This window comes from Xenopus laevis, chromosome 7L, assembly GCF_017654675.1.
Source record: "Xenopus laevis strain J_2021 chromosome 7L, Xenopus_laevis_v10.1, whole genome shotgun sequence".
NCBI classification, from domain to species: domain Eukaryota; kingdom Metazoa; phylum Chordata; class Amphibia; order Anura; family Pipidae; genus Xenopus; species Xenopus laevis.
This window is the reverse complement of record NC_054383.1, coordinates 55543246-55569572: the sequence shown is the minus strand read 5'-3', so window position 1 is coordinate 55569572 and position 26327 is coordinate 55543246. Positions and strand designations below refer to the sequence as shown.

At 39.0% G+C, this 26327-nt stretch overlaps 1 protein-coding gene across 5 annotated transcripts in view; it reads right to left on the bottom strand.

Moving 5' to 3' along the window:
- The window catches only part of dlg5.L (discs large homolog 5 L homeolog), a 206457-nt gene that overhangs the window by 23726 nt on the left and 156404 nt on the right, over positions 1-26327 (bottom strand). For all 5 annotated transcript variants that reach the window (XM_018240317.2, XM_018240321.2, XM_018240319.2 and 2 more), the window contains 4 exons: positions 17075-17243; positions 7289-7451; positions 6643-6773; positions 6249-6413 (listed from right to left, as the gene is read on the bottom strand). In XM_018240317.2, coding sequence (XP_018095806.1) covers positions 6249-6413; positions 6643-6773; positions 7289-7451; positions 17075-17243 — 628 coding nt within the window. The remainder of the gene's footprint in view (positions 1-6248; positions 6414-6642; positions 6774-7288; positions 7452-17074; positions 17244-26327) is intronic.

Genomic DNA, 26327 nt, shown 5'->3' with positions numbered 1-26327 from the left:
TACGTTCTGCAGCATTAAAGGGTTTGGGAACAGAGGAGTGGCTTTTCAAGCGGCTCGTTCCCCAGCCCACGAGCAAGGGCCCGGGAACGAGTGGCCCCCTGGGGCGCGATCGCCCAGGGGCCCCAAAGGCAGCAGCAGAACACGTGCAATGGAAGTGCTCTGCTGATGCGCGCACTTCTTGCTTCTCTGCTCCGCCCACTTACCGGATCGATGGATCAAGTTCCTTCTCATCCTCCAGCCCTGATGGACGAAGCCTTCTATTCCAGGTATGTGCCCCCCCCACACAAACACACACTTATTCTAGCAATACACATTCCAATCACACGGACACACACATACATTTTTGGGGGATCAGGGGGGTCACACACATTCACAGCACACACACAACATGTAATTGGTCAATTGTACACACACATACACATTTACACTATTTTTTGTGTCTTTTTTTATCGCATCGTCCGTTTGCCTAAAAAAACAGTTTTGTTACCATTGCGAATAGCATATTCACTAATTGCACTGTGCAATACCTTTTGTATGTTACGGTGATTATTCTGCAATTTCGGTGATTTTGGTGCATTTTTAGCCATTTTATTGTATGTTTAGCCATTTTATTAAATTTTCAGCTTTGCAAAGGTGTTGTTTGCTTATTTCTGTCCATAAAACCTATTTGGTCATGCTAAAATATTCAAACTTTGATTCTGAGTGCTGATTACATTAAACGGAAAAAAAATTATTGTTTTTTGTGGTTTTGTTGGATTTTAGTGATTTTATACCTTTTAGTTCTGTTCTTTGTTACTTCATTTTGCCCATGGAAATTATTTCTGTTATATATAAATTTGGGGGTCTCTGTGTGCAAAATAGTTTGGTAAATCTTTGCATATTGGGCATATAATGGGGTAAAATGCAAGCTTTGTGAAGATTTTTAGAAATTTCATAAAAACCGTTATGTTTAGCATAGCTTTGCAGTATGGTAGATTGCAGAGAAAGATGCAATTACATGCTTTAGATTAGTCAGAATGTGTACTTTCAGAAAATATATGGTTTTCTAGGGTCTCCATACTGTTAGGGGTTCTTATGGTGCATAATACACATACTAGGTGCTTGTATTGTAGCAGTCAGATTGTCATACGTGAAAATTCATATGTACTATTTTCATTTGGGGTTCACTGTATGCCACCTAGTTTGGTAAATCTTTTCATATCAGGCATTAAACTGTTCAGAAGACCCCTGGCGTTCATGCTTAGGATGCTTTATGCTGGTAGGCTATGAATTGTGGGGTATATAATGGGGCATAATGCAAGCTTTGTGACGACTTTTAGAAATTTCATAAAAACCGTTATGTTTAGCAAAGCTTTGCAGTTTGTAGTTGAAACTGAAATGAAACACAGACTCTCCTTTGCCGCAGAATGGACAAGCAGCTGGCAAGTCTGTAAAACGAGCTATATACTCTCCCGTGCTCAATGCACCATGGAGCACTTTCCAACTCATGTCTCCGGTGGGTCTAAGCACCAAACTGGAATAAAGAGCTTGCCACTGAAGTCTTTCACCCTCATTAAGCACAAATCTCCTGATGGTATCATAGCGGGAGATGAGGGCAAGGAAGTGTACAGTGTGAAGCATTAGAGATTACAACAGCTTTCTTGTTATATCATGAAAGCGTGTCAATGGAAAATTCTCCAACTGGCTCAAGTTGGGGGAAGGAGGTGCTTGGGGGGATTGATGGGTTTTAGGTGCTATTATTATGTCTGGAGGTGAGGTTCCAAGGTGGACGTGGCTCTCCAGCATGTAAAACCCGAACAATGAAGGTGTGAGAATCAACAGAGATTGTGTCCTTGATTCCCTTGAGCAGACGGTGTGAAACCCTAGTGGTGAGGAATCCCATGCGTTGCATAACTGCCTGAGAGTCCACCCAATCTGATTTCTCAAAATCCAGGAGATCCCCAACTCTGGTTAACTGAGTCTGGCAAAGACGACGGCGGATGCTGATTGAACATCCTAGTCTTAAAAGATTAACCTCATTATTCTCCATCTGGTCTGGAGGCAAGAGTGCATGGTCTGACACCAATTGATTGGTCAGTAAGCTTGATAAAAGGCGCATGGTCTGAAACGTTGTGGTGATGTCCCGCTAGTTCTTGGCCTCTTTTATGACCTTAATGTATTGTCTCACAGAATTGATAACTAAAGGCAAATCATGTCACTTCTCCAGAGCCATATGCAGCTCCTTCTCTCATTTAACACCAAGGGTGCTCTCAAGAAAATTTTGAGTTCCTCAGCAGGGATGATTGGGGTAGAAGGATTTGCCACTCCTATGTCAACCTCCTCTTCGATGTTCCCCTCATACATGAGCTCTTCCTGGCTAAGGGATTGATAATTTCCCCTCTCCACTACAGCTTTGAGTATCTATCCACAAGATGTTGCAGGAAAAGGATCAGAATCACTTTTCTGGACACCTTGCAATGGCTTAGGTGTTCCCTCAACTTCACTTGAAAACACATTTGGAAGTGGTTGACACAGGAGCAACAGAACTAATTAGCTCTGCAACAGGTTTATCTTTGGAGGCTCGATGGTTAGCATCTGCCCTCTCCACTGCCTCCTGTGCTTTCTGAATTGCAATAACATTGGGGTCAGTGGAAGACAAGGGAGGAGAGATCTTAGCATGAACAGTAGAGTTTGTCTGGCTACCATCTCTGTATTTACAACTCCACCCTCACCATCCTCCCCAGCAGTCTCATCTGCAGGGTCCTGTATGGGGGTTAGCCCAATATTCTCCCCCTACTGGAGTGAAATACCCCGAGGCACTAAAAACCGAGGCTGGCTGTAGTTCCCAAATGTCAGCACCTCAGGAACACTGACTGCCCACTCTGCAGGAGTCTCATTAGGTGTCCCTTTACACTCCACTCAAATGATTTTGAGGCAGATGCTGCACCCTTGACTCTATGGGGAGACCCACACTGCCATGTTTAAGGCCATGCAGACCATTAACCTCATTATTCTCCATCTGGTCTGGAGGCAAGAGTGCATGGTCTGACACCGGTTGATCACGACCAACAGTTGGGCCAGACAAAGTCACCACATGGGGAGCAGATGTTTTACCCTTGGATGGGGGTGCTCCATCATTAACCACTGATGGTACCTCAGGTACCAGCCAGTTTAATATAAATGTCCTCTTTTTCTTGGCATCTGAAGAGGAAAGGCCACTAGCTGCCCCAACCCCAACAGGTGTTGCAATCATGGGTACCCCCACACCCTCAGGGGTGCCCATAACAGGGGTACAATTTTTTGTGGTAGGAACAACTGTGGCCCTGGGGGATGCATTGACTTTTTCCCCCTTCTCTTTGATGCAATTGTAAGACATGCTGCAGCCTTAGATATCTTCAGTGAAAAAGGAGCGAGGTTTGGATGTTGTAGAGGTGGGTTGTGTAACAGCCAACTTGAGGTTCTTTAGTGAAGGCGATATCCCCTTTGAGGACCCTGCTGAAATAGTCCAAGTAGGATAAGATGTTTTATTTGAGGCATTGGGGGCAGGAACAGGGTGTGTTTTCTTAATATGCCCTTTGGGGCAACTCTGGTGAGTGTGCCCCAGGTTCTTGCTAAGAAAGCAAATCACTTCCTCTGTGCTGTAAAAAATTTTTTACAGCAGCCCTTCAAATGGAACCCCGAAAGACCCTTCAATAGTGTCTTGCCCCCGAGGTAAAAGTAGTTGCACCTGCCTTTTAAAGGAAAGGACGTGCCTCAGTCTGCTCTCCTTACATCCCAGGGGAATTTTAGACATATTTGATTTTAACTCCCCAAGGGCTTGCAGGTGGGGGTATAATAAGTGGTCTTGCAGGAAGGGGGGCACATTAGATAAAACCACCCTTGTGCCCAATCCTTTTAGGGGTTCTACAGGGACATAACTCCCTCCACTGTAATTACCCTCTGCACCAGAGTATGCACTGCAGTTAGTGTACGGGCTAAGATTATGGCTTTCCCATACATTTTACTAGCTGCCACTACTGCAGAGGGGCCCACCACTTCAGCTGCAGCCTTTATATAAGCCTCTATGCCATGAGCACTTGACATTAGTCATCTGACCCCATGCTTCCTTGTAAGCTTCTCTACCCCAGCAGTGATTTGACTTGGGTTGCTGCCAGTAGCTACCCCCTGTGCAAATGTTTTAGCAGGCTGCAGCACAGTCACATTGGCTGCAGCAGCAGAAGTAGAGGCAGTGGAACTTTTTGACATGGGCTCTGACTGGTGTTTCGTTGCAGAGCTACAGCTGGGTTTTTCAGGTCCTTTTGCTTTAGAACCCTGAGGTGTTTTTTTTATAACTTTCCTTTTTATTCCCTCCCATTATTTTATAAAACACCACACAAAAATAAAGCATCATACTATTGATCAACAAAAAAGTAAATTTTAAGTTGAGAAGCTGTGGCAGGGAGAGAGTTAATGTGAGCAGGTGGCTGGGAGCTGCACTGCTGCACTGCTGCTGCTGGAAAAGATTTTATATTTATACTTATATTAAATCCTTCTCCCTTTAGCTTTCTCTCCTCACAAAACGGAGTGCAAAATCAAAATACCCACTCAATCTGTACAAAAAGTAAACAATTTGTGCTGAAACAACAGAAAAATGCAAATGAAACAGACACCCTGGTGCGCGGGAGGGGTGGGGGATTTAACAGTGAGTTTGTAGCCCAGAGCAAGTGAAGGGAACTGGGCTAGGAATCACTCACCTTCAGGGTCAAAAGAAAAATCAATCTTTAGTAAAGAAAATCAACTCATAACTTCCCAAATTTCACACACCAAGTGGACAACACATTCACGCACCAAGTGAAAACAAAAAATCCGGTCTTAAACATGGATTTCAATGCTTAATTCAGCACCATACAGAGCTTTCTCTTGTGTGTTGATTTTTCGTTAGCTGAAGTTACCCACAAGACTATTTGTATGCACTAACTTCATTTTGGTGCCTCTAAATGGCAGATACTTTGCTAAACCTATGCTTTTTCGTGGTACATAATGATACATGGGCTATATAATGGGCTATATAATGCTGGAAAGTTCAAACTTTGAGGCAATTTTCAGATATTTCACCAAAACTGACAAGTTTGAGAAAGCCTTGTGTCTCTGTGTAGCAGCAAGGCATGGGTACCCATTTTAGATTCGGTAGAATGTGTATTTTCCAAAAATATATGGTTTTGGGGGGTAAACCTATTTCTGTGTTTTTACCCCACAAAAACTGCAGTAAATGGGTTGATTTTTCAGTAGCTGAAGTAAAGGCCGGAACAATTTGGATTCACTAACTCCATATTGGTGTCTCTAAATGCCAAATACTTTGGTAAACCTATGCACAATGGGCATCAAACTGTTCAGTGGACCCCTGGCAATCATATTCAGGGTGCTTTTCTTGGTACCTAATACTGTGTGGGATATGCGGAGCAGCAAAATAAAACCTTTGAAGTGGTTTTTCAGAATTTTGATTTTTTTTTATAAAAATCGCTATGTACAGACAAGATTTGTTGTTTGGTAGTAAGGAGTAGAGAGACATAGTTACCCATTTTGGAATCAGCAGAATGTGTACTTTTCAAAAATATATGGTTTTTTGGGGTAAACCTACTGTTTCAGGATTTTATTGCCTTGGAATCTAAAGTATGACATTTTCTGCCTTAGTGCTTTCAAAATTTGGTAATATACTGCAGGGAGTTTTTGCTGTACAGAAGTCCTAAATTTCCCTAAAACTATACATATCTGGTATTGGCACGTTCGAGAGACATAACGCTTTCCAAATCAGTTGGATTTCCATGCGTAAAATGAAATATTTTTCTGGTATAAATTCATATACAATGAAAAATAGGAATTAATTTTTTTGAAATTTAGTGCTATAAATCTTTTTGCAGAGGGGGAAATACATGAAAACTCTGGCAGATTTAGAAATCCCAGTTTCTCCCGAAAAAAACAATTTATAGTTTTCCTAGGTAAACTACAGGTTTCCTCTCAGAAAATGCCCCTGAAGTGAGAGAGCACAAAATGTTTCAAAAACGGCTGGCATTTCACGTAAACAAAATGTGAAATTCTGCTAGAACTAAAAGGGTTAAAGCTATCTTATTTGTTCTGGCTGCACAGCATTAAAAAAGGTGGTATTACACAGCTGAAATCAACTTGCCCTTCTGAAGAAGAATCAAGCTGCAAAGATGATTCAAGCATTATGAATTGATTAATTACACAGCATTAAAGATTCTGGGCAGTGGCAAAACTTCAATACCATTTACCTGAGTGAGCTGCGTGGGCTAGTGCTAGGTGTAGTTTCCTTGGAAGATGGAGTCATTGTCCCTTCATCTTGCTCACTCACAGTGTCTATGATGGAATGGTTGTCAGGAGTAGCTGCTCCACTACTGTGTGGGGTAGAATGAGAGGTGCTTGTATCCAGTCTCGAGCTGAAATGAAATTAAGGGGTGATTTAAAAAAAAACAGTAAAAGAGAATGGGAGTAAGACTACCCAGTGAAAATATGCAAATATAAATTCAATATTCATCCAAATTCACTATAAAATAAACAGCCTCCATGATGATAGAGAACCTGATTTTTGCTGATGTTATGGATGCATTTTATACACTTTTTAGAGCTGTATACAAGTATGCGGACAGAAATTATGAGAAACTTCACCTGGATCGAGAATGGATATGCTGGCACATGTTTGGGTTGTACTGAGCTAGGATAGTGATGGTATCACACTGTTGTCCAATGATTAGTCGTGCTTGCTGTTCTGTTGCATTTCTCAGGTTTATACCATTAAACTGTGGAAATAGTTATAATGAATTATCTAGTACACAGTATTAATCCACATGTAAGCAATACAATATCCTGCCTCCTGTCAGTTCACAGACCTACATACAAATACATAAAGGAGAGAGTCAGGCACCAATTTTATATAATGTTCTCATTACTCATAATAATGTGTTACTTTTTAATGTGTCATAAAAAAAATAAAATTTATGCAATAAAATTACACTACTGCAAGGGTAATAGGGGACATTTATTAAGTTTTTGCTGGAGTTTAAAGCATACCAATGGGGTATATTAACTGTCAGTCATACTCTGACTCCAACACCTGCAAATGGGAGAATGAAGTGAGACAGATGATGAGAGGGGGATAGTGAAGTTTAACTTGAGTATTTCAGAAAGCTTCATATTTCTATGAGATTCAGCTTATATTAAATTTTCCTTTTTGGCGATAGCTCCCGTTAAGTAATTATTTGCATATAATTACTTACTGGTAATGCATTAATTTTATGTGAACTAGTACTTATACCTCGAGCAGTTGATCACCATATTCCAATCCAGCTTGCTGAGCAATGCTTCCTGTTGTTACCTTGGATACAAATATTCCCGCACTCTCCCCACCACCAATTGAAATCCCTAGAGGCTCTGAACCTTTCTGAACTATAACATGTCGTGGCTCTTCCACTAGTGGCCTGAGAAAAATAAGAAGCAAAGCAGTGTTATTAAACAGTGTTCATCCAATATTTGTCTCCTACACTACCAGAGATCCTAATATTTTCTACTTGTCTTGAGAAGTTCCTCCAAAAACAGATGCAGCCAAACTAAAGGGTAGCACTAAGGTTTTTATCTTGTTTTTTATTTCTTTCCACAAAACACATACCAAGAACATGTAAGGTTGGCAATGGTGGGAGCATAAGAGAAACTTAAGAGATTCTAAAGCCATCCAAAGTTTTATACTGTAATATGTACAGTTAAATCATATTTTTATGACTAGGGTAAATGATCATTTTCATGCATATACATTCAAAACGACTGTTATAAGCAGATGCAATGGATGTTGGGACAGTAAAATAAAAAAAAATACACAGCTTCAAGTAAGTATCTCTGAAGTATTGATGTTTTCTTTGATGAAAAAATTACTAGTAACAATTTAATAAATACTCCAATTATTTTAAATCTTAAAAGAGTTTTTCACCTTTTAATTGACGTTTAGCATGATGCAGACAGTGATATTCTGAGACAATTTGCAGTTGGTCTTTATTTTTTTTATTATCAGTGGCTTATTATCATTTGACTTTTTCTTCAGAACCTGAAGGTGGAGACCTTGGAATTTCAACAGCTGTTTGCCAGGGTCCAAATTATCATAGCAAGATGAGCTACCCCTTTAAAGGTCTTTGACAAATTATGAATTCAAAGGGTAGTTCACCCTCCAAACAAATGTTCTTCAGTTCAATTGTTTTTACATAGTATACCAGAAATAATGACTTATTTTAATTACCTATTTTTTAAATTTTTTAATTGTTAAAAGAAGTTTGAAGGTAAATTACGTGATTAGCTTTAATGTTCTCTATCCTTTAAAATTTAAACTTGTTTGAGCAGGATTCACTGTTTTTTTCTGTATGTAAATCTGTATGTTCAGTATTTACACCATTTATTGTACAGCACTATGGAATATGTTGGTGCTTTACATGTATGTGCTATGATTAATAATAATCACAACAATTATTATTATTATAATAATAATATTATAAATGTACATATAGGTTCTGGAGAACATGTACAAGGAAAAATAAGTGCTTTCTCTGAAACATTTGGTGTATATGCACTATTGCTCTGGGTTACTCACTATTGACTTCCTGCTGTTTTGAGGAATTCCTTACAAATGTTAGGGTCGCAGCACAAGATGTGCTTTTTAACTGCGGGAAAGCAACGAAACATACATTTCCAGTTTAGTCAGTGCAAATGAAAATTTCGTAAACTGTGTATAAATGTCCTGCAGCTACACTATTTTAAATATTTGTATGAGGCTGGTGATTACAACATTTTCTTACACAACTGGGAAGCAGTAGAACTACAATCATTTTTCTTTTATTTTTTTGCAAATGGGAATTTTCTCTTGTGGCATTCAGTCTGTTCTATGGGAAAACTTTTAAATAATAGAAAAGGGCCTACCTCAATTTGTACGTCATAAGACTAACCTGTAATGTCAAAGGTGTTTAGTAGTTTTACTTCCATCTGCAATAAAAAGGTTCCCTATGCAATTTCTAGTCTACCTCCATCCATCTACCTCTACCAGGCTGGAAAATTGCATGCAAAATACAGGAAGGATGCAGTGCTTGGAGTCTCTAGCTGGAGAAGTCATTAGTTCACAATTTATGGGAAATGGCTTTCATTAAAATTGTGGGGGAACATTATCATCATGCAAGAAGAATAAATATATTAATAAGCAGCATGGAAAGCAGTGCAGGCTATGGTCAGCCAAGTGTAAAAAAGGGAAAATGAAGGAAGAGAAACCGAGACAAGTCAGACCTCAAACATCGTACTGAGGAAAACCTGGGCCTAGTAGAGACTGGCAGCCTCAGTAAAGACCTAGTATGGAAAATATATCTGGAAGAGGTTGGATATGGAAAAACATAATAATAATGACTGGGTGCGCGTGATAAAAACATCAATAAATGAGTTGGATGAAGTAAATTTGAAACCAAATCATTTTAATATCAACATGTATGAGAAATTAAAGGTGTACAGTACAGGAATAAAGGAATACGAATGGGAAGTATGAAGGCAGACATAAGAAGACAAATGAAAGGAACATATTAACATATTAATAAAACATATTAATATTTAACAGTATTTTCTAATTCCATAGTATATTATTCAGTTCTGATCGATTAATCAGTTGTAGAAATTACACAGTGTGCACTCAGACAGGGAAAGCAATTTATATAAACTGTTTTGTAAACAGTATGTAGATATTATTTTGTATTTTTTTTTTAGATATTTTTACATTATATTACTTTGTATCTAGTATAGGTCAATCTAAAAACAACTGGACTTGCTGAGTAATCAATGAAGACGTTTCACTACTCATCCGAGCAGCTTCTTCAGTTCAACTGACTGGTATGGGAAGTTCTCGGCATATAAACTCTTCCACTAATCCATTTACAATGGCACATTGTAACTCTTCAAAGAGGTGACATCTGAAGAAACTCACAGAGGTGTAGATTCTGTGTAGTTGTGAAACTCACAGAGGTGTACACAGAATCTACACCTCTGTGAGTTTCTTCAGATGTCACCTCTTTGAAGAGTTACAATGTGCTATTGTAAATGGATTAGTGGAAGAGTTTATATGCCGAGAACTTCCCATACCAGTCAGTTGAACTGAAGAAGCTGCTCGGATGAGTAGTGAAACGTCTTCATTGTTACTCAGCAAGTCCAGTTGTTTTTAGATTGACCTATACTAGATATACTATGACCTGGATGAATGAAAATCTTCATAGTCATTATATTACTTTGCTTCCTCAATCTAACAATTTATTTCCTGCTGCAATGATATGCATGCAGTTAACTTGAAAATGAGCCTTTTGTACCAGGAGAAAACTTATTAGGCTAAAGAAGCACAAAAATAAAACTTAACATATCACAAAAACTAAAACGTATTAAAAACTTATTTAAAAGATATGTTATATTTGTGTGTATTTTGTACCACCACTCAGTTTATATATATATATATATATATATATATATATATATATATATATATATATATATATATATATATATATATATATATATATATATATATATAATATCAAAACAGGGGGGTTGTGGGAGCACTCTAAAGGCTTTAAAGTATATATATAAGTATAATAAATGCTATTGCATATGTACCCAAAACAGGGGTTATTTTGTTACAAAGTTATGATCATAAAATTGATAAGCCACCATACCACGTCAAGGTAAACCCCGAATGGCGGTCCCTAACTTGTTTTATATTTTATGTGCATTTTAGCATTACCTGTAATCAATGTCCATTGAACGCTGTTTTTTCACTGAGGGCTAAATCCTCCCCAGCCAGCAATCAGGCTTTTAAAGGAGAGATATTCCCAAAACAAACGCCCAATTTTAAAAGCATAGGATCACCACTAGTTTAAAGGGGGGGTATGGGGTGCTACAACCACTGAAGCTATGCCACAGCTCCTGGCTAAATATACAATATCAAAACAGGGGGGTTGTGGGAGCACTCTAAAGGCTTTAAAGTATATATATAAGTATAATAAATGCTATTGCATATGTACCCAAAACAGGGGTTATTTTGTTACAAAGTTATGATCATAAAATTGATAAGCCACCATACCACGTCAAGGTAAACCCCGAATGGCGGTCCCTAACTTGTTTTATATTTTATGTGCATTTTAGCATTACCTGTAATCAATGTCCATTGAACGCTGTTTTTTCACTGAGGGCTAAATTCGGGGTTTACCTTGACGTGGTATGGTGGCTTATCAATTTTATGATCATAACTTTGTAACAAAATAACCCCTGTTTTGGGTACATATGCAATAGCATTTATTATACTTATATATATACTTTAAAGCCTTTAGAGTGCTCCCACAACCCCCCTGTTTTGATATTGTATATTTAGCCAGGAGCTGTGGCATAGCTTCAGTGGTTGTAGCACCCCATACCCCCCCCTTTAAACTAGTGGTGATCCTATGCTTTTAAAATTGGGCGTTTGTTTTGGGAATATCTCTCCTTTAAAAGCCTGATTGCTGGCTGGGGAGGATTTAGCCCTTAGTGAAAAAACAGCGTTCAATGGACATTGATTACAAGTAATGCTAAAATGCACATAAAATATAAAACAAGTTAGGGACCGCCATTCGGGGTTTACCTTGACGTGGTATGGTGGCTTATCAATTTTATGATCATAACTTTGTAACAAAATAACCCCTGTTTTGGGTACATATGCAATAGCATTTATTATACTTATATATATACTTTAAAGCCTTTAGAGTGCTCCCACAACCCCCCTGTTTTGATATTGTATATTTAGCCAGGAGCTGTGGCATAGCTTCAGTGGTTGTAGCACCCCATACCCCCCCTTTAAACTAGTGGTGATCCTATGCTTTTAAAATTGGGCGTTTGTTTTGGGAATATCTCTCCTTTAAAAGCCTGATTGCTGGCTGGGGAGGATTTAGCCCTTAGTGAAAAAACAGTGTTCAATGGACATTGATTACAGGTAATGCTAAAATGCACATAAAATATAAAACAAGTTAGGGACCGCCATTCGGGGTTTACCTTGACGTGGTATGGTGGCTTATCAATTTTATGATCATAACTTTGTAACAAAATAACCCCTGTTTTGGGTACATATGCAATAGCATTTATTATACTTATATATATACTTTAAAGCCTTTAGAGTGCTCCCACAACCCCCCTGTTTTGATATTGTATATTTAGCCAGGAGCTGTGGCATAGCTTCAGTGGTTGTAGCACCCCATACCCCCCCCTTTAAACTAGTGGTGATCCTATGCTTTTAAAATTGGGCGTTTGTTTTGGGAATATCTCTCCTTTAAAAGCCTGATTGCTGGCTGGGGAGGATTTAGCCCTTAGTGAAAAAACAGCGTTCAATGGACATTGATTACAAGTAATGCTAAAATGCACATAAAATATAAAACAAGTTAGGGACCGCCATTCGGGGTTTACCTTGACGTGGTATGGTGGCTTATCAATTTTATGATCATAACTTTGTAACAAAATAACCCCTGTTTTGGGTACATATGCAATAGCATTTATTATACTTATATATATACTTTAAAGCCTTTAGAGTGCTCCCACAACCCCCCTGTTTTGATATTGTATATTTAGCCAGGAGCTGTGGCATAGCTTCAGTGGTTGTAGCACCCCATACCCCCCCCCTTTAAACTAGTGGTGATCCTATGCTTTTAAAATTGGGCGTTTGTTTTGGGAATATCTCTCCTTTAAAAGCCTGATTGCTGGCTGGGGAGGATTTAGCCCTTAGTGAAAAAACAGCGTTCAATGGACATTGATTACAGGTAATGCTAAAATGCACATAAAATATAAAACAAGTTAGGGACCGCCATTCGGGGTTTACCTTGACGTGGTATGGTGGCTTATCAATTTTATGATCATAACTTTGTAACAAAATAACCCCTGTTTTGGGTACATATGCAATAGCATTTATTATACTTATATATATACTTTAAAGCCTTTAGAGTGCTCCCACAACCCCCCTGTTTTGATATTGTATATTTAGCCAGGAGCTGTGGCATAGCTTCAGTGGTTGTAGCACCCCATACCCCCCCCTTTAAACTAGTGGTGATCCTATGCTTTTAAAATTGGGCGTTTGTTTTGGGAATATCTCTCCTTTAAAAGCCTGATTGCTGGCTGGGGAGGATTTAGCCCTTAGTGAAAAAACAGTGTTCAATGGACATTGATTACAGGTAATGCTAAAATGCACATAAAATATAAAACAAGTTAGGGACCGCCATTCGGGGTTTACCTTGACGTGGTATGGTGGCTTATCAATTTTATGATCATAACTTTGTAACAAAATAACCCCTGTTTTGGGTACATATGCAATAGCATTTATTATACTTATATATATACTTTAAAGCCTTTAGAGTGCTCCCACAACCCCCCTGTTTTGATATTGTATATTTAGCCAGGAGCTGTGGCATAGCTTCAGTGGTTGTAGCACCCCATACCCCCCCCCTTTAAACTAGTGGTGATCCTATGCTTTTAAAATTGGGCGTTTGTTTTGGGAATATCTCTCCTTTAAAAGCCTGATTGCTGGCTGGGGAGGATTTAGCCCTTAGTGAAAAAACAGCGTTCAATGGACATTGATTACAGGTAATGCTAAAATGCACATAAAATATAAAACAAGTTAGGGACCGCCATTCGGGGTTTACCTTGACGTGGTATGGTGGCTTATCAATTTTATGATCATAACTTTGTAACAAAATAACCCCTGTTTTGGGTACATATGCAATAGCATTTATTATACTTATATATATACTTTAAAGCCTTTAGAGTGCTCCCACAACCCCCCTGTTTTGATATTGTATATTTAGCCAGGAGCTGTGGCATAGCTTCAGTGGTTGTAGCACCCCATACCCCCCCCCTTTAAACTAGTGGTGATCCTATGCTTTTAAAATTGGGCGTTTGTTTTGGGAATATCTCTCCTTTAAAAGCCTGATTGCTGGCTGGGGAGGATTTAGCCCTTAGTGAAAAAACAGCGTTCAATGGACATTGATTACAGGTAATGCTAAAATGCACATAAAATATAAAACAAGTTAGGGACCGCCATTCGGGGTTTACCTTGACGTGGTATGGTGGCTTATCAATTTTATGATCATAACTTTGTAACAAAATAACCCCTGTTTTGGGTACATATGCAATAGCATTTATTATACTTATATATATACTTTAAAGCCTTTAGAGTGCTCCCACAACCCCCCTGTTTTGATATATATATATATATATATATATATATATATATATATATATATATATATATATATATATATATATACACATATACATATACATACATAGAGCTCCTTTGTTTATTATAGATCAGATGAATATATAACCAGTGTTTCTTTGGAGCCTTTATGCAAAAATTGTAGAAAGCAGCGCATTCCTGGGCCTTTTTCAACACATCACAAAGCATTGTTCTTTATTTAAACACCAGATTTTACTTATGGTCTGGAAACGTTCGATGTGTTGAAAATGGCCCAGGAGTGCGCTGCTTTCTATAATAGATGTGTCGGAAACGCTTCCTCTAATGACTGACTCGGGGCGGCGGCACCTGGGTCACAACGTGAATGGGGTAAGACTTGCAGCATAAACAGTTAATATACGAGATTTGATTCGTGTGTGGGGTGTTTAAGGGTGAATATACCGACTTCTTTGTTTAAGCGTGGGGTCCAGGGCGATCAGCACCTGGACCAAAGGTTAAGAACAGTGAGCAGTACACAGGCTATTACAAATAATGTGGCAGGAGTTAGAACCCATTAACTAATTATAGTACAACCCGGAAATGGTGCTGGAGTTTGGCTGAATAGCCTTGGACAAATTGATGCAACACTTCAACAATACTTCATCATCTTTCTACTCCGAAGCACCAACCCGCAAACCTTTCCTAAATTTGACCATTTTGGTGACATTTCCAAAAATCACCTCAAAACTTCCACCCTGAAGCATTGTTTTTCCCATATACTATTAGGTATGAAGGCAAATCACCCAAAATATGAAAGCCTGTGGTCCTCTGAACAGTTTAATGCCCAATATGTATAGGTTTACCGAAGAGAGTGGCATATAGGGGCCCCAAAATGAAGACCCCCCCATATGGTCTGTCATTTCAGGTACTGCAAAATCAACACATTTACATAGTTTTGTGGGGGGGGGGGGCAAAGGTAGAAAAAAGTATGTTCACCCCAGAAAACCATATATTTTCGGAAAGTACACATTCCCCCGAATCCAAATTGGGTATGCACGTCTTTGTACTCCAAAGCACCAATCCACAAACCTTTCCTAAATTTGGCAATTATGGTGACATTTCAAAAAACCACCTAAAAATTTCCACCCTGCAGCATCGTATTTCCCACATACTATTAGGTATCAAGACAAATCACCACAAATATGAAAGCCTTGGGTCCACTGAACAATTTGATGCCCAATATGTATAGGTTTACCTAAGCATGTGGCATATAGGGACCCCAAAATGTAGACGCCACATTTGAGCTATCAGTTCTGTAATTCCAGATACTGCAAAATCAATACATTTACATAGATTTGGGGGGGGGGGCAAAGGTAGATAAAGTATGTTCACCCTAGAAAATCCGCATAAACTTTCCTAAATTTGGCAGCTGTTTTTACATTTCTGAAAATCACCTAAAAATATTGCGATTGCCCACATTTATCTCCCCCAATTTCTTACATAGAATTGGAAAGCACCCTAGCTATCGACGCCAAGGGTCTACTGAACAGTTTGATGTCCAATATGCATAGATGAACGAAGCAGCTGACATACGCGGACCCCAAATAAAAAGTGCATATGAATTTTCTCTGCTGCTGATTCTTCTTTTGTGAACAAAAGCCCGACTGTGCCACAAGACCAACTAACAGCAGATATTTTTGTAGAGTACACATTCTGACAAATCAAAAATGGGTAATTAGGTCTTTCTACTCCAAACTACCATACTGTAAAGCTACGCTATAGGCAGCGGTTATTACAACATTTCTGAAAAAAGCCTAAAAATATTGCAATTGGCCAAATTTATCTCACCCAATGTCTTACAAACAATTGTAAAAAACCCTAAATATTGATGCCTAATATGCATAGATATACCAAAGCAGGTGGACATGTGTGGACCCCAAATAAAAATCATGCATTGAATTTTATCGGCCGCCGATTCGCCTTCTGTGAAGAAGGCCCCTAGACTAGGTATTATGTCCAAGACCCTCTAACAGTACAAAGACTCTCCCAAACCATATATTTTTGGAAAGTACACATTCTGACAAATCAAAAATGGGTAATTAGGTCTTTCTACTCCAAACTACCATCCTGCAAAGCTATGCTAAAGGCAGCGGTTTTTATGACATTTCTGGAAATCACCTAAAAATATTGCAATTCGTCGCATTTATCTCACCCAATTTCTTATTGATGCCAAGGATCTACTGAACAGTTTCATGCCCAATATGCATAGATATACCAAAGCAGCTGACATTTGCAGACCCCAAATTAAAATAGTGCATATGAATTTTCTTCCTCTGTCGATTCACCTTCTGTAAATCAAGCCCTAGTCCCACTACCAGCAGAAAGACCCCCCAAAACCATATAATTTTGTAAAAATGTTTGTACTCCAAATGATCAAAGTGCAAACAATGCTAAAAACAACAACAATGCAAACAACAATGCAAGCATAAAATCATAAAAAATTAGGCAAATCAATGAAATAACAAAATAACTGTAGTCGGGTCCTGCGACTATAGCGTCACAGTCCAAGGTGGCAGCCCCCTTGGTGCGTTGCCTAGGGGGTTGGGGACAGAACAGACTTGCCCGCATGGCGGCAAAAGACGCCAGTGCATTGAGGCAGCCATTGCGCAGCATGTAGGTACCCAGTGCTTGGCAGTCAGAGCATTTTCCTGCCAGAACATAGTAAGTGCGTGCTTGGCAGTTAACGGGTTAAAATATTAGCAAGACTTTAGAGAAAAATTTACAGTCACAAAAACACAAGTAAACCTATATGGTATGATGGGGACATTGAAGAGCCTAGTGTTATCTCACCTGTCCTTCCTGCGTTCCCCAATGGGCACAGTGCTGACAGATATTCTGGGTAGGCTTGCAACGGAGCTTTGGGATTGACTGCTTGCAAAAGATGAAGTCTCCAAGTTAAGAGGTGAATGTGGTGGGCTGGCTAGGCTGGGGCTACTGCACTCTGAATGTGACTGTGATCCTGTGGAAAAAGAGAATCGTTAGCATTTCGCATTCCATAATGTTCCAAGGCACCAATCAAAACCACAATGCATTCAATCAAGCATAAGAGATAAGGTTCAGCACACATGTACACACTTTTTCTCAAAGCTAAAGACTAACTTTAACCCTTTGCCTGCCAAGCACGTACGGCGTACGTGCTGGCAGGCAAATGCTCAGGCTGCCAAGAACGTACATTGTACGTTCTTTAGCAGCTGAGCTCTCTCTCTGCTTCGGCGGCATTTGCCGCCTCCGCAGAGAGTGGGGAGAGAAGACAGCCCCCTAGGCAACGAGGCTGGGGGGCTGTCAAGTCGGATCTGCGACTCGATTGTCGCAGATCCAACAAAGTAGCAGACGCATCGCATGGAGTGTCTTCTACTCAACTCACCTTCTTCCTGCCTGCAGAGCCGCCCACGCACTTCCTGCTGCGCAACAACTCTGCAGACACGCTGCCAGGACATCTCCAGCGATGACAGCGATGCTCCTGCTCCAAAAATGGTAAGTGCACGTTTTTTTTTACACACCTACCTGCACCTACACATACTTACAGCACATTTATACACTTACACATACATTTAAGATTGGTATTTTTTTATTTTTTATTTTATCACACTTGGTCCCTTTTGTACAGTTATTTACACTAATTTACATGTATTTGCACACTCAGACAACTTTTATTAGTGCACAAATATGTATACACAAACAGGTGTTTTTTTTTGGTTTTTTTACGTATTCATTGTACTGTTATCTTTTGTTTTATTTTTTATTTGTTTATTTTTTTGCCTAAAAACGTGTCATTTTGGCAGCGTGACTATTGGATAATCGATTTTGGCCACTAATTACGCTGTCAGAACAATTATTTTATTTCATTGATTTACGCTATTTTTGTGGTTTTATTGCAAATTTTATCCCTGCATTATTGTTCCTTATGTATCTTTAGTATAGTTTTGCTGTTTGGTGCTTTGGTATAGAAAGATAGATTTTACTTAGTTTGATCCGCCAAAATATGTGCTTTCCAAAAATATATGGGTTTCTGGGGGTCTTTTTACAGTTTGGGGGTCTTACGGCACATAACGCACAGTAAGGGTTCTCTTTTCTGCAGCTTAGTTGGCCAGCGTGAAAATTCATAGGCACGTTTTTCATTTGGGGTCCATACACAACACATACTTTGGTAAATCTATGCATATTGGGCATCAAACTATTCATTAGACCTCTGACGTCCATATTTAGAGAGATTTTTCTTTGTACGTAAAACATTGTGTGTGATAAATGCGGCAAACTGCAACATTTTTAGGCGATTTTCAGAAATGTTGTAAAAACCTATATGTTTAGAAAAGCTTTGCAGTTTGGTAGTTTTGTGTAGAAAGACGTCGTTATCTTTGTTGGAATCGGCAGAATGTGTACTTTCCAAAAATATATGGTTTTGGGGGGTCGTTGCTGTTAGGAGGGTCTTGAGGCACATAATATGAAGTCAAGGGTCTATGTTCACAGAAGGCGAATCGCCAGCGGAGAAAACTCATATTCACTATTTTTATTTGGGGTCCGCATATGCCAGCTGTCTTGGTATATCAATGCATATTGGGCATCAAACTGTTCAGTAGACCCTTGGCATCAATATTTATGGTGTTTTAGAATTGTATGTAAGAAATTGGGTGAGATAAATGCGGCCAATTGCAATATTTTTAGGCGATTTTCAGAAATGTAAAAACCGTTGCTTTTATCGCCAAATTTAGGAAAGGCTTGCGACTTGGTACTTTGGAGTACAAAGACATGCATGGAATGTGTATTTTCCTAAAATATTTGGTTTTATGGGGTGAACACACTTTTTTCTACCTTTGCCCCCCCCCCCCCAAAACAATGTAAATGTGTTGATTTTGCAGTACCTGAAATGACAGACCATATGGGGGGTATCGTTTTGGGGCCCCTATATGCCACGTGCTTGGGTACACCTATACATATTGGGCATCAAACTGTTCAGAGGACCCTAATCTTTCATATTTGGGGTGATTTCTCTTGATACCTAAAAGTATGTGGGACATACAATGCTGCAGGGTGGAAATTTTGAGGTGATTTTTGGAAATGTCACCAAAATCACCAAATTTAGGAATGGTTTGCGGCTTGATACTTTGGAGTACAAAGACATACATACCCAATTTAGATTCAGGGGAATGTGTACTTTCTGAAAATATATGGTTTTCTGGGGTGAACTTACTTTTTTATATCTTTGCCCCCCCCCAAACAATGTAAATGTGTTTATTTTGCAGTACCTGAAATGACAGACCATATGGGGGTCTTCCTTTTGGGGCTCCTATATGCCACGTGCTTGGGTACACCTATACATATTGGGCATCAAACTGTTCAGAGGACCCTAGGCTTTCATATTTGGGGTGATTTCTCTTGATACCTAAAAGTATGTGGGACATACGATGCAGAAGGGTGGACGTTTTGAGGTGATTTTTGAAAATGTCCTTAAAATTGTCAAACTTAGGAACGTTTTGCAGCTTGGTACTTTGGGGTACAAAGACATGCATACCCAATTTGGATTCACAGGAATGTGTACTTTCCAAAAATATATGGTTTTCTGGGGTGAACTTACTTTTTTCTACCTTTGCCCCCCCCCCCCAAAACGATGTAAATATGTTGATTTTGCAGTACCTGAAATGACAGACCATATGGGGATCTTCATTTTGGGGCCCCTATATGCCACGTGCTTGGGTACACCTATACATATTGGGCATCAAACTGTTCAGAGGACCCCAGGCTTTCATATTAGGGGTGATTTATTTTGATACTCAATAGTATGTGGGACATACGATGCTGCATGGTTGACGTTTTGAGGTGATTTTTGAAAATGTCCCTAAAATTGCCAAACTTAGGAAAGTTTTGCAGCTTGGAGCTTTGGAGTAGAAAGACATGCATACCCATATTGGATTCGGGGGAATGTGTACTTTCCGAAAATATATGGTTTTCTGGGGTGAACGTACTTTTTTCTAACTTTGCCCCCCCCCCAATCTATGTAAATGTGTTGATTTTGCAGTATCTGGAATTACAAAACTGATAGCTCAAATGGGGTGTCTACATTTTAGGGCCCCTATATACCACATATTTAGGTAAACCGATACATATTGGGCATCAAACTGTTCAGTGGACCCCAGTCTGTCATATTTTTTTTCATGTTTTACATTGATACCCAATGATGTGTGGGAGATATGATGCTGTAGAGTGGAAGCTTTGAGGCAATTTTTCAAAAAAATCACCAATTTCTATAAAACATTATAACTTTAGGAAACAATTGCAACTTGGTAGTTTGGAGTACAACTACAGTGGTGTGAAAAACTATTTGCCCCCTTCCTGATTTCTTATTCTTTTGCATGTTTGTCACACAAAATGTTTCTGATCATCAAACACATTTAACTATTAGTCAAAGATAACACAAGTAAACACAAAATGCAGTTTTTAAATGAGGGTTTTTATTATTTAGGGAGAAAAGAAATCCAAACCTGTGTGAAAAAGTAATTGCCCCCTGAACCTAATAACTGGTTGGGCCACCCTTAGCAGCAATAACTTCAATCAAGCGTTTGCAAAAACTTGCAACGAGTCTTTTACAGCGCTCTGGAGGAATTTTGGCCCACTCATCTTTGCAGAATTGTTGTAATTCAGCTTTATTTGAGGGTTTTATAGCATGAACCGCCTTTTTAAGGTCATGCCACAACATCTCAATAGGATTCAGGTCAGGACTTTGACTAGGCCACTCCAAAGTCTTCATTTTGTTTTTCTTCAGCCATTCAGAGGTGGATTTGCTGGTGTGTTTTGGGTCATTGTCCTGCTGCAGCACCCAAGATCGCTTCAGCTTGAGTTGACGAACAGATGGCCGGACATTCTCCTTCAGGATTTTTTGGTAGACAGTAGAATTCATGGTTCCATCTATCACAGCAAGTCTTCCAGGTCCTGAAGCAGCAAAAACAACCCCAGACCATCACACTACCACCACCATATTTTACTGTTGGTATGATGTTCTTTTTCTGAAATGCTGTGTTACTTTTACGCCAGATGTAACGGGACGCGCACCTTCCAAAAAGTTCAACTTTTGTCTCGTCGGTCCACAAGGTATTTTCCCAAAAGTCTTGGCAATCATTGAGATGTTTTTTAGCAAAATTGAGACAAGCCTTAATGTTCTTTTTGCTTAAAAGTGGTTTGCGCCTTGGAAATCTGCCATGCAGGCCGTTTTTGCCCAGTGTCTTTCTTATGGTGGAGTCGTGAACACTGACCTTAATTGAGGCAAGTGAGGCCTGCAGTTCTTTAGATGTTGTCCTGGGGTCTTTTGTGGCCTCTCGGATGAGTTGTCTCTGCGCTCTTGGGGTAATTTTGGTCGGCCGGCCACTCCTGGGAAGGTTCACCACTGTTCCATGTTTTTGCCATTTGTGGATAATGGCTCTCACTGTGGTTCGCTTGAGTCCCAAAGCTTTAGAAATGGCTTTATAACCTTTGAAATTGAACTCAGGTGTGATAAACCACAGTTAAGTTATTTTTTTAACAAGGGGGGCAATCACTTTTTCATACAGGCCCATGTAGATTTGGAGTTTTTTTTCTCCCTTAATAACGTAAACCTTCATTTAAAAACTGCATTTTGTGTTCAATTATGTTATCTTTGACTAATAGTTAACGGTTTTAGATGAGCAGAAACATTTAAGTGTGACAAACATGCAAAAGAATAAGAAATCAGGAAGGGGGCAAATAGTTTTTCACACCACGTATATATTTACCCATTTTTGATTCACCGGAATCTGTTCTTTCTAATAATGGGTAGTTTTCTTGGGTAAATCTACTGTTAGTGGAATGTTTGGCATTGAAATCAGAAGTATGCCGTTTGGGGAGCGGTGCTTTGGAAATTTGGTTGTGTACTGCTTAGAGATTTTGATCTATATATGTGAGAAATCTCCATAAAACTATATATATTTGGTATTGCCACGTTCAGGAGACATACCTTTCCAAATCGGCTGTGTTCTCGTACATAAAATAAATGATGTTTCTGATATATGCGATTGTTCTTTGTGAAACATGATTTTTTTCATTTTAATGGACACTTAGAAGCCTATATTTTTTTTACAGAAGTAGAATTACACCAAAATTCTTGCATATTTTTAAAGTTCAGGTTGTCCTGAAAAAAAACAATATATTGTTTTAGTGGGTGAACTAAAAGACCGCCCCAGAAAAGGCCCTTAAAGTGAAAGAGTACAAAATGTCTAAAAACTACTTGGCAGTAGATGTTCTCATCTAGGACAAAACGTCTGGCAGGGAAAGGATTAAAACAATCTATGTTTGGAAAATGTTATATATTTTTCACTTCACTAACATTAGTATTTGTGTTCCAGGTATTTTCCTTAAAGGGGATATTGTGAATAAGGAAGTCAGTTATGGGAAGCGGGTGGAAAGAAAAATGTTTGTAATATAAGTCCACTGAAAATGATTTTGGAAGACATTTTTCGTGGCTTAGGGCTTGCTTAGTGCTCTGATAATATGAACGGTCAACCCATAAAGTTACTACCACCAGATAACTCAGGGGCTGTCAAGTACAAAACCTCCTGCCCAGTTTGTGCTGATTGAAAAACAGGGTAAACTTCCCCAACCATCTGGCAATTAGGGGGTTATTTACTAAAACTCAAATGAATCAATTTTTTTAATTAAAACAAAGTTGGCCTAACTCATTATCAATAATTCTTCTCAAAAAAGTCAGAGCAAAAAAAAAACCGCTATGACAAAAGCGAGCGTCAATTCAAATCGTATTATTGATGATCTGAAAACTCGACTTTTCAAATCGTATGATTGACGATCTGAAAACTCGACTTTATCAAATTGATGCAGCGAAAACTCAAACTTTATCAGACAAAACCCCCAACTTTATTGGATTATCCAGCGCAGATCACAATGTCAAGAAACAATTTGAGAGACATTTGCCATTGACTTCTACAAGCCCTCAGCAGGTTTGAGACAGAGTACTTTTGGATTTCGCTTTTTAGCAGATTCCATTATTACACTACTAAGGAAACTGTAATGGTGGCAGTAAGAGGTGTTGCTGAGCTGAGCTATAACTCACACCCGTATAAAATTTTCTCTGATTTGGCGAGTGTAACAATACAACGGCGGAGAGCCTTGCGCCCTATTACACAACTTCTTCGGCAGCAAAAAATATTATACCGCTGGGGGTTTCCGTTTAAGCTTACATTCAGTTACAACAATAAACAGAATGTAATTAAATCATCAGCGGAAGGACAGGCCCTACTTCGGTCATTGCAGGACAGAAGCACTTCTACTAGCCCAAGACTAAAGGCTACCTCGACGAGTACATCGCTAAGAAGTCCATTGACCACCTTGTGGGAAAAAACACCGCCAAAGACGACCCCAAAACAGAGCATGGAAGAGGATATAACCATATAGACATACTACACAAGATACACGGGAGCTTTAAGGACATGTATTAATTTTTCACGAGACAACCCCTTGGACGGGAGGACGTCTCTCCTTCGCAGCTTACACCACACCATTGGTGATGCCGCCGCTAGGGAAGATTTTCCACAAAATGACGGAATGCAATTTCTTGGCCTATACATCATGGCCAAGTCTTGGATCTACACTGGAATCCAGTTTGGATTTGTTTGCTAGTACAGTTAAGTATTTTTTTCTCTTTCACTGTGACTCTTTAGCCTTTCTACTTTTTCCTTCTCTAGTTTTTAATTTTTTTGATTTGACCACTGTTCTGAATGATTTTAATCTGGCCAGGAACAACATATCCTACCGCAATTAGAACTGCATAAGATTTTTGAGAGTGACTCCTCAACTTTAAGATGACTACATTTCTTACTCATAACGTGAAGGGTCTTATAGCCCTCACAAACGCTCAATGGCATTTTGTTATTATATATCCATGGGAATGCAGGTACTGTTTCTCCAGGAAACACATTTCTCCAAAGAATCGCAACCTGGGTATTTTCATACTCAATTTCCACATGTTTTTCTAGCTAATGCGGAAAAAAGCAGAAAGGAGTCGGGATTTTTATCAACAAAAATTTGCCTTTTAAGTTATTGAAATGTGTACCAGACCCACAAGGTCATTTTGTAATAATTGTATGTACCATAGGGGAGGCGCTCTATACCTTGGCATCGGTATACAGTCCCAATAGCAATCAGGGTAAATTTTATAATAGGTTCTTCACATCACTGTCTAAACACAGCCAGGGGCAAATTATAATTGGAGGTGATCTAAATGCAACATTAAATGTTAGACAAGATAGATTTGTTCCTCTAAATCCCAACAAAAAATATGTTGACCCTATATCTAAAGTTATACAAAATAAACTAAAGTCTATGGGACTGGCTGATGCCTGGAGGGAACGCAACCCCTTTAAAAATGACTATACTTTCTACTTACAGAATATATTCTAGTATAGATTATGTGTTGCTCAGTGTCTCTTTGACCACAAATGTTGTTTCCGCAAAAATTCCAGTATGTTCTTAAGGTCAGATCATAACATTACGAAACTTAGAATTCCCCAAACAAGCTCCTATATGGAGACTGAATGAGGCCATTCTTACGAATCCACAAGTACGCACACAACTTGAAGGGGGGTCAACTTCTTATTTTCAGATCAATGACACCCCAGACCTTAGGTAGTCAGTAATTTGGGAAGCACATAAAACTTATATTTGGGGTATTCTTATTAAAAAATGTTCCAGAAAGAAAAAAGAAAAAAAAAAGAACAAGTTCGCAAATTGACACACCAACTGGAACAGGCAAATGTTTAGAACAAACCCTAGTAATAGAGGTTCTAGCCATATCAGACAACTCAAAGTGGAATTAAATCTATACCTTATGGAGGATACAGAGAAACAACTTAGATGGATGAAGCAAAGATTCTACACAAAAGCCAATAAAATTGACACTATGTTAGCGATACGGAATATAAATAAAGTACTCCCAACACATAGCATACTAACTAAAACAGGGGCCATTACAGACAATCCCCAGAAGATAGCAGAGGCATTCCAGGAATTTTATTCCCAATTATAAAAGCATCACACGAACTTTGATAAACATAAAGCGGACTTACTTTTCCGAGATATAGGGCTCCCTACGTTAACTCTTGAGCAGAAGGCTATTACCACTGAGGAAGTACAATGGGCTATTAAATCATTGAAAGCACAAAAGGCCCCGGGACCTGATGGGTTCACAGCCCAATACTACAAGGCCTTCATTAAAGAATTGACTCCCCATATTGTGAATTTATTTAATTCAATAGGTGCAGGGGAAAGGTTTGTCCCAGATTCTCTTAGAGCATTTATATCGGCTATTCCCAAACCTAATAATGACAGCAATCTAGTTGAGAACCACAGACCTATCACTTTATTGAATCATGACATGAAGTTAATTGGGAAAATATTAGCAAAGCAAATGAACACATTTTTGTCTGCTCTCCTTGACAGTGATCAGGCCGGCTTTGTCCCAAATAGACAACCTTCTGATAACATCCGCAGGGCGGTTGATCATTTCATGGGCCAGGGAGAGGGGCACCCCTGCAGTGCTCCTCTGACTGGATATAGAGAAAGCCTTTGACTCACTGTCCTGGGACTTTCTTAAATATGTCCTGCATAGATATGGGTTTCCGGAGACCTTTCTGTCCCACATTCAAGCTTAATATGATTACCCCACGGCACAGGTAAAACATCATGGATTTCTTAGTACTCCCATTATAATTGAAAGAAGCACAAGACGGGGTGCCCACTGTCACCAATTTTATTTGTAATGGCAATGGAATATTTGGCAGCATTAATAAGACAAAATCAGGATGTCAGTGGAATAACTGTGGGGAATCAAGAATATAAATGCTGTTTGTATGCTGATGATTTGTTACTAACTTTGATGAAGCCTATGATTTCTTTGCCAAACTTATTTAATGTTCTAGATAAGTTTTACTGGATTTCAGGTCTGAAGATAAATGTGTCAAAATCTGAGGCCTTACCACTTAATATGTCCCCCAGTATGATACAACTGTTGAAACTTAATTTTGCTTTT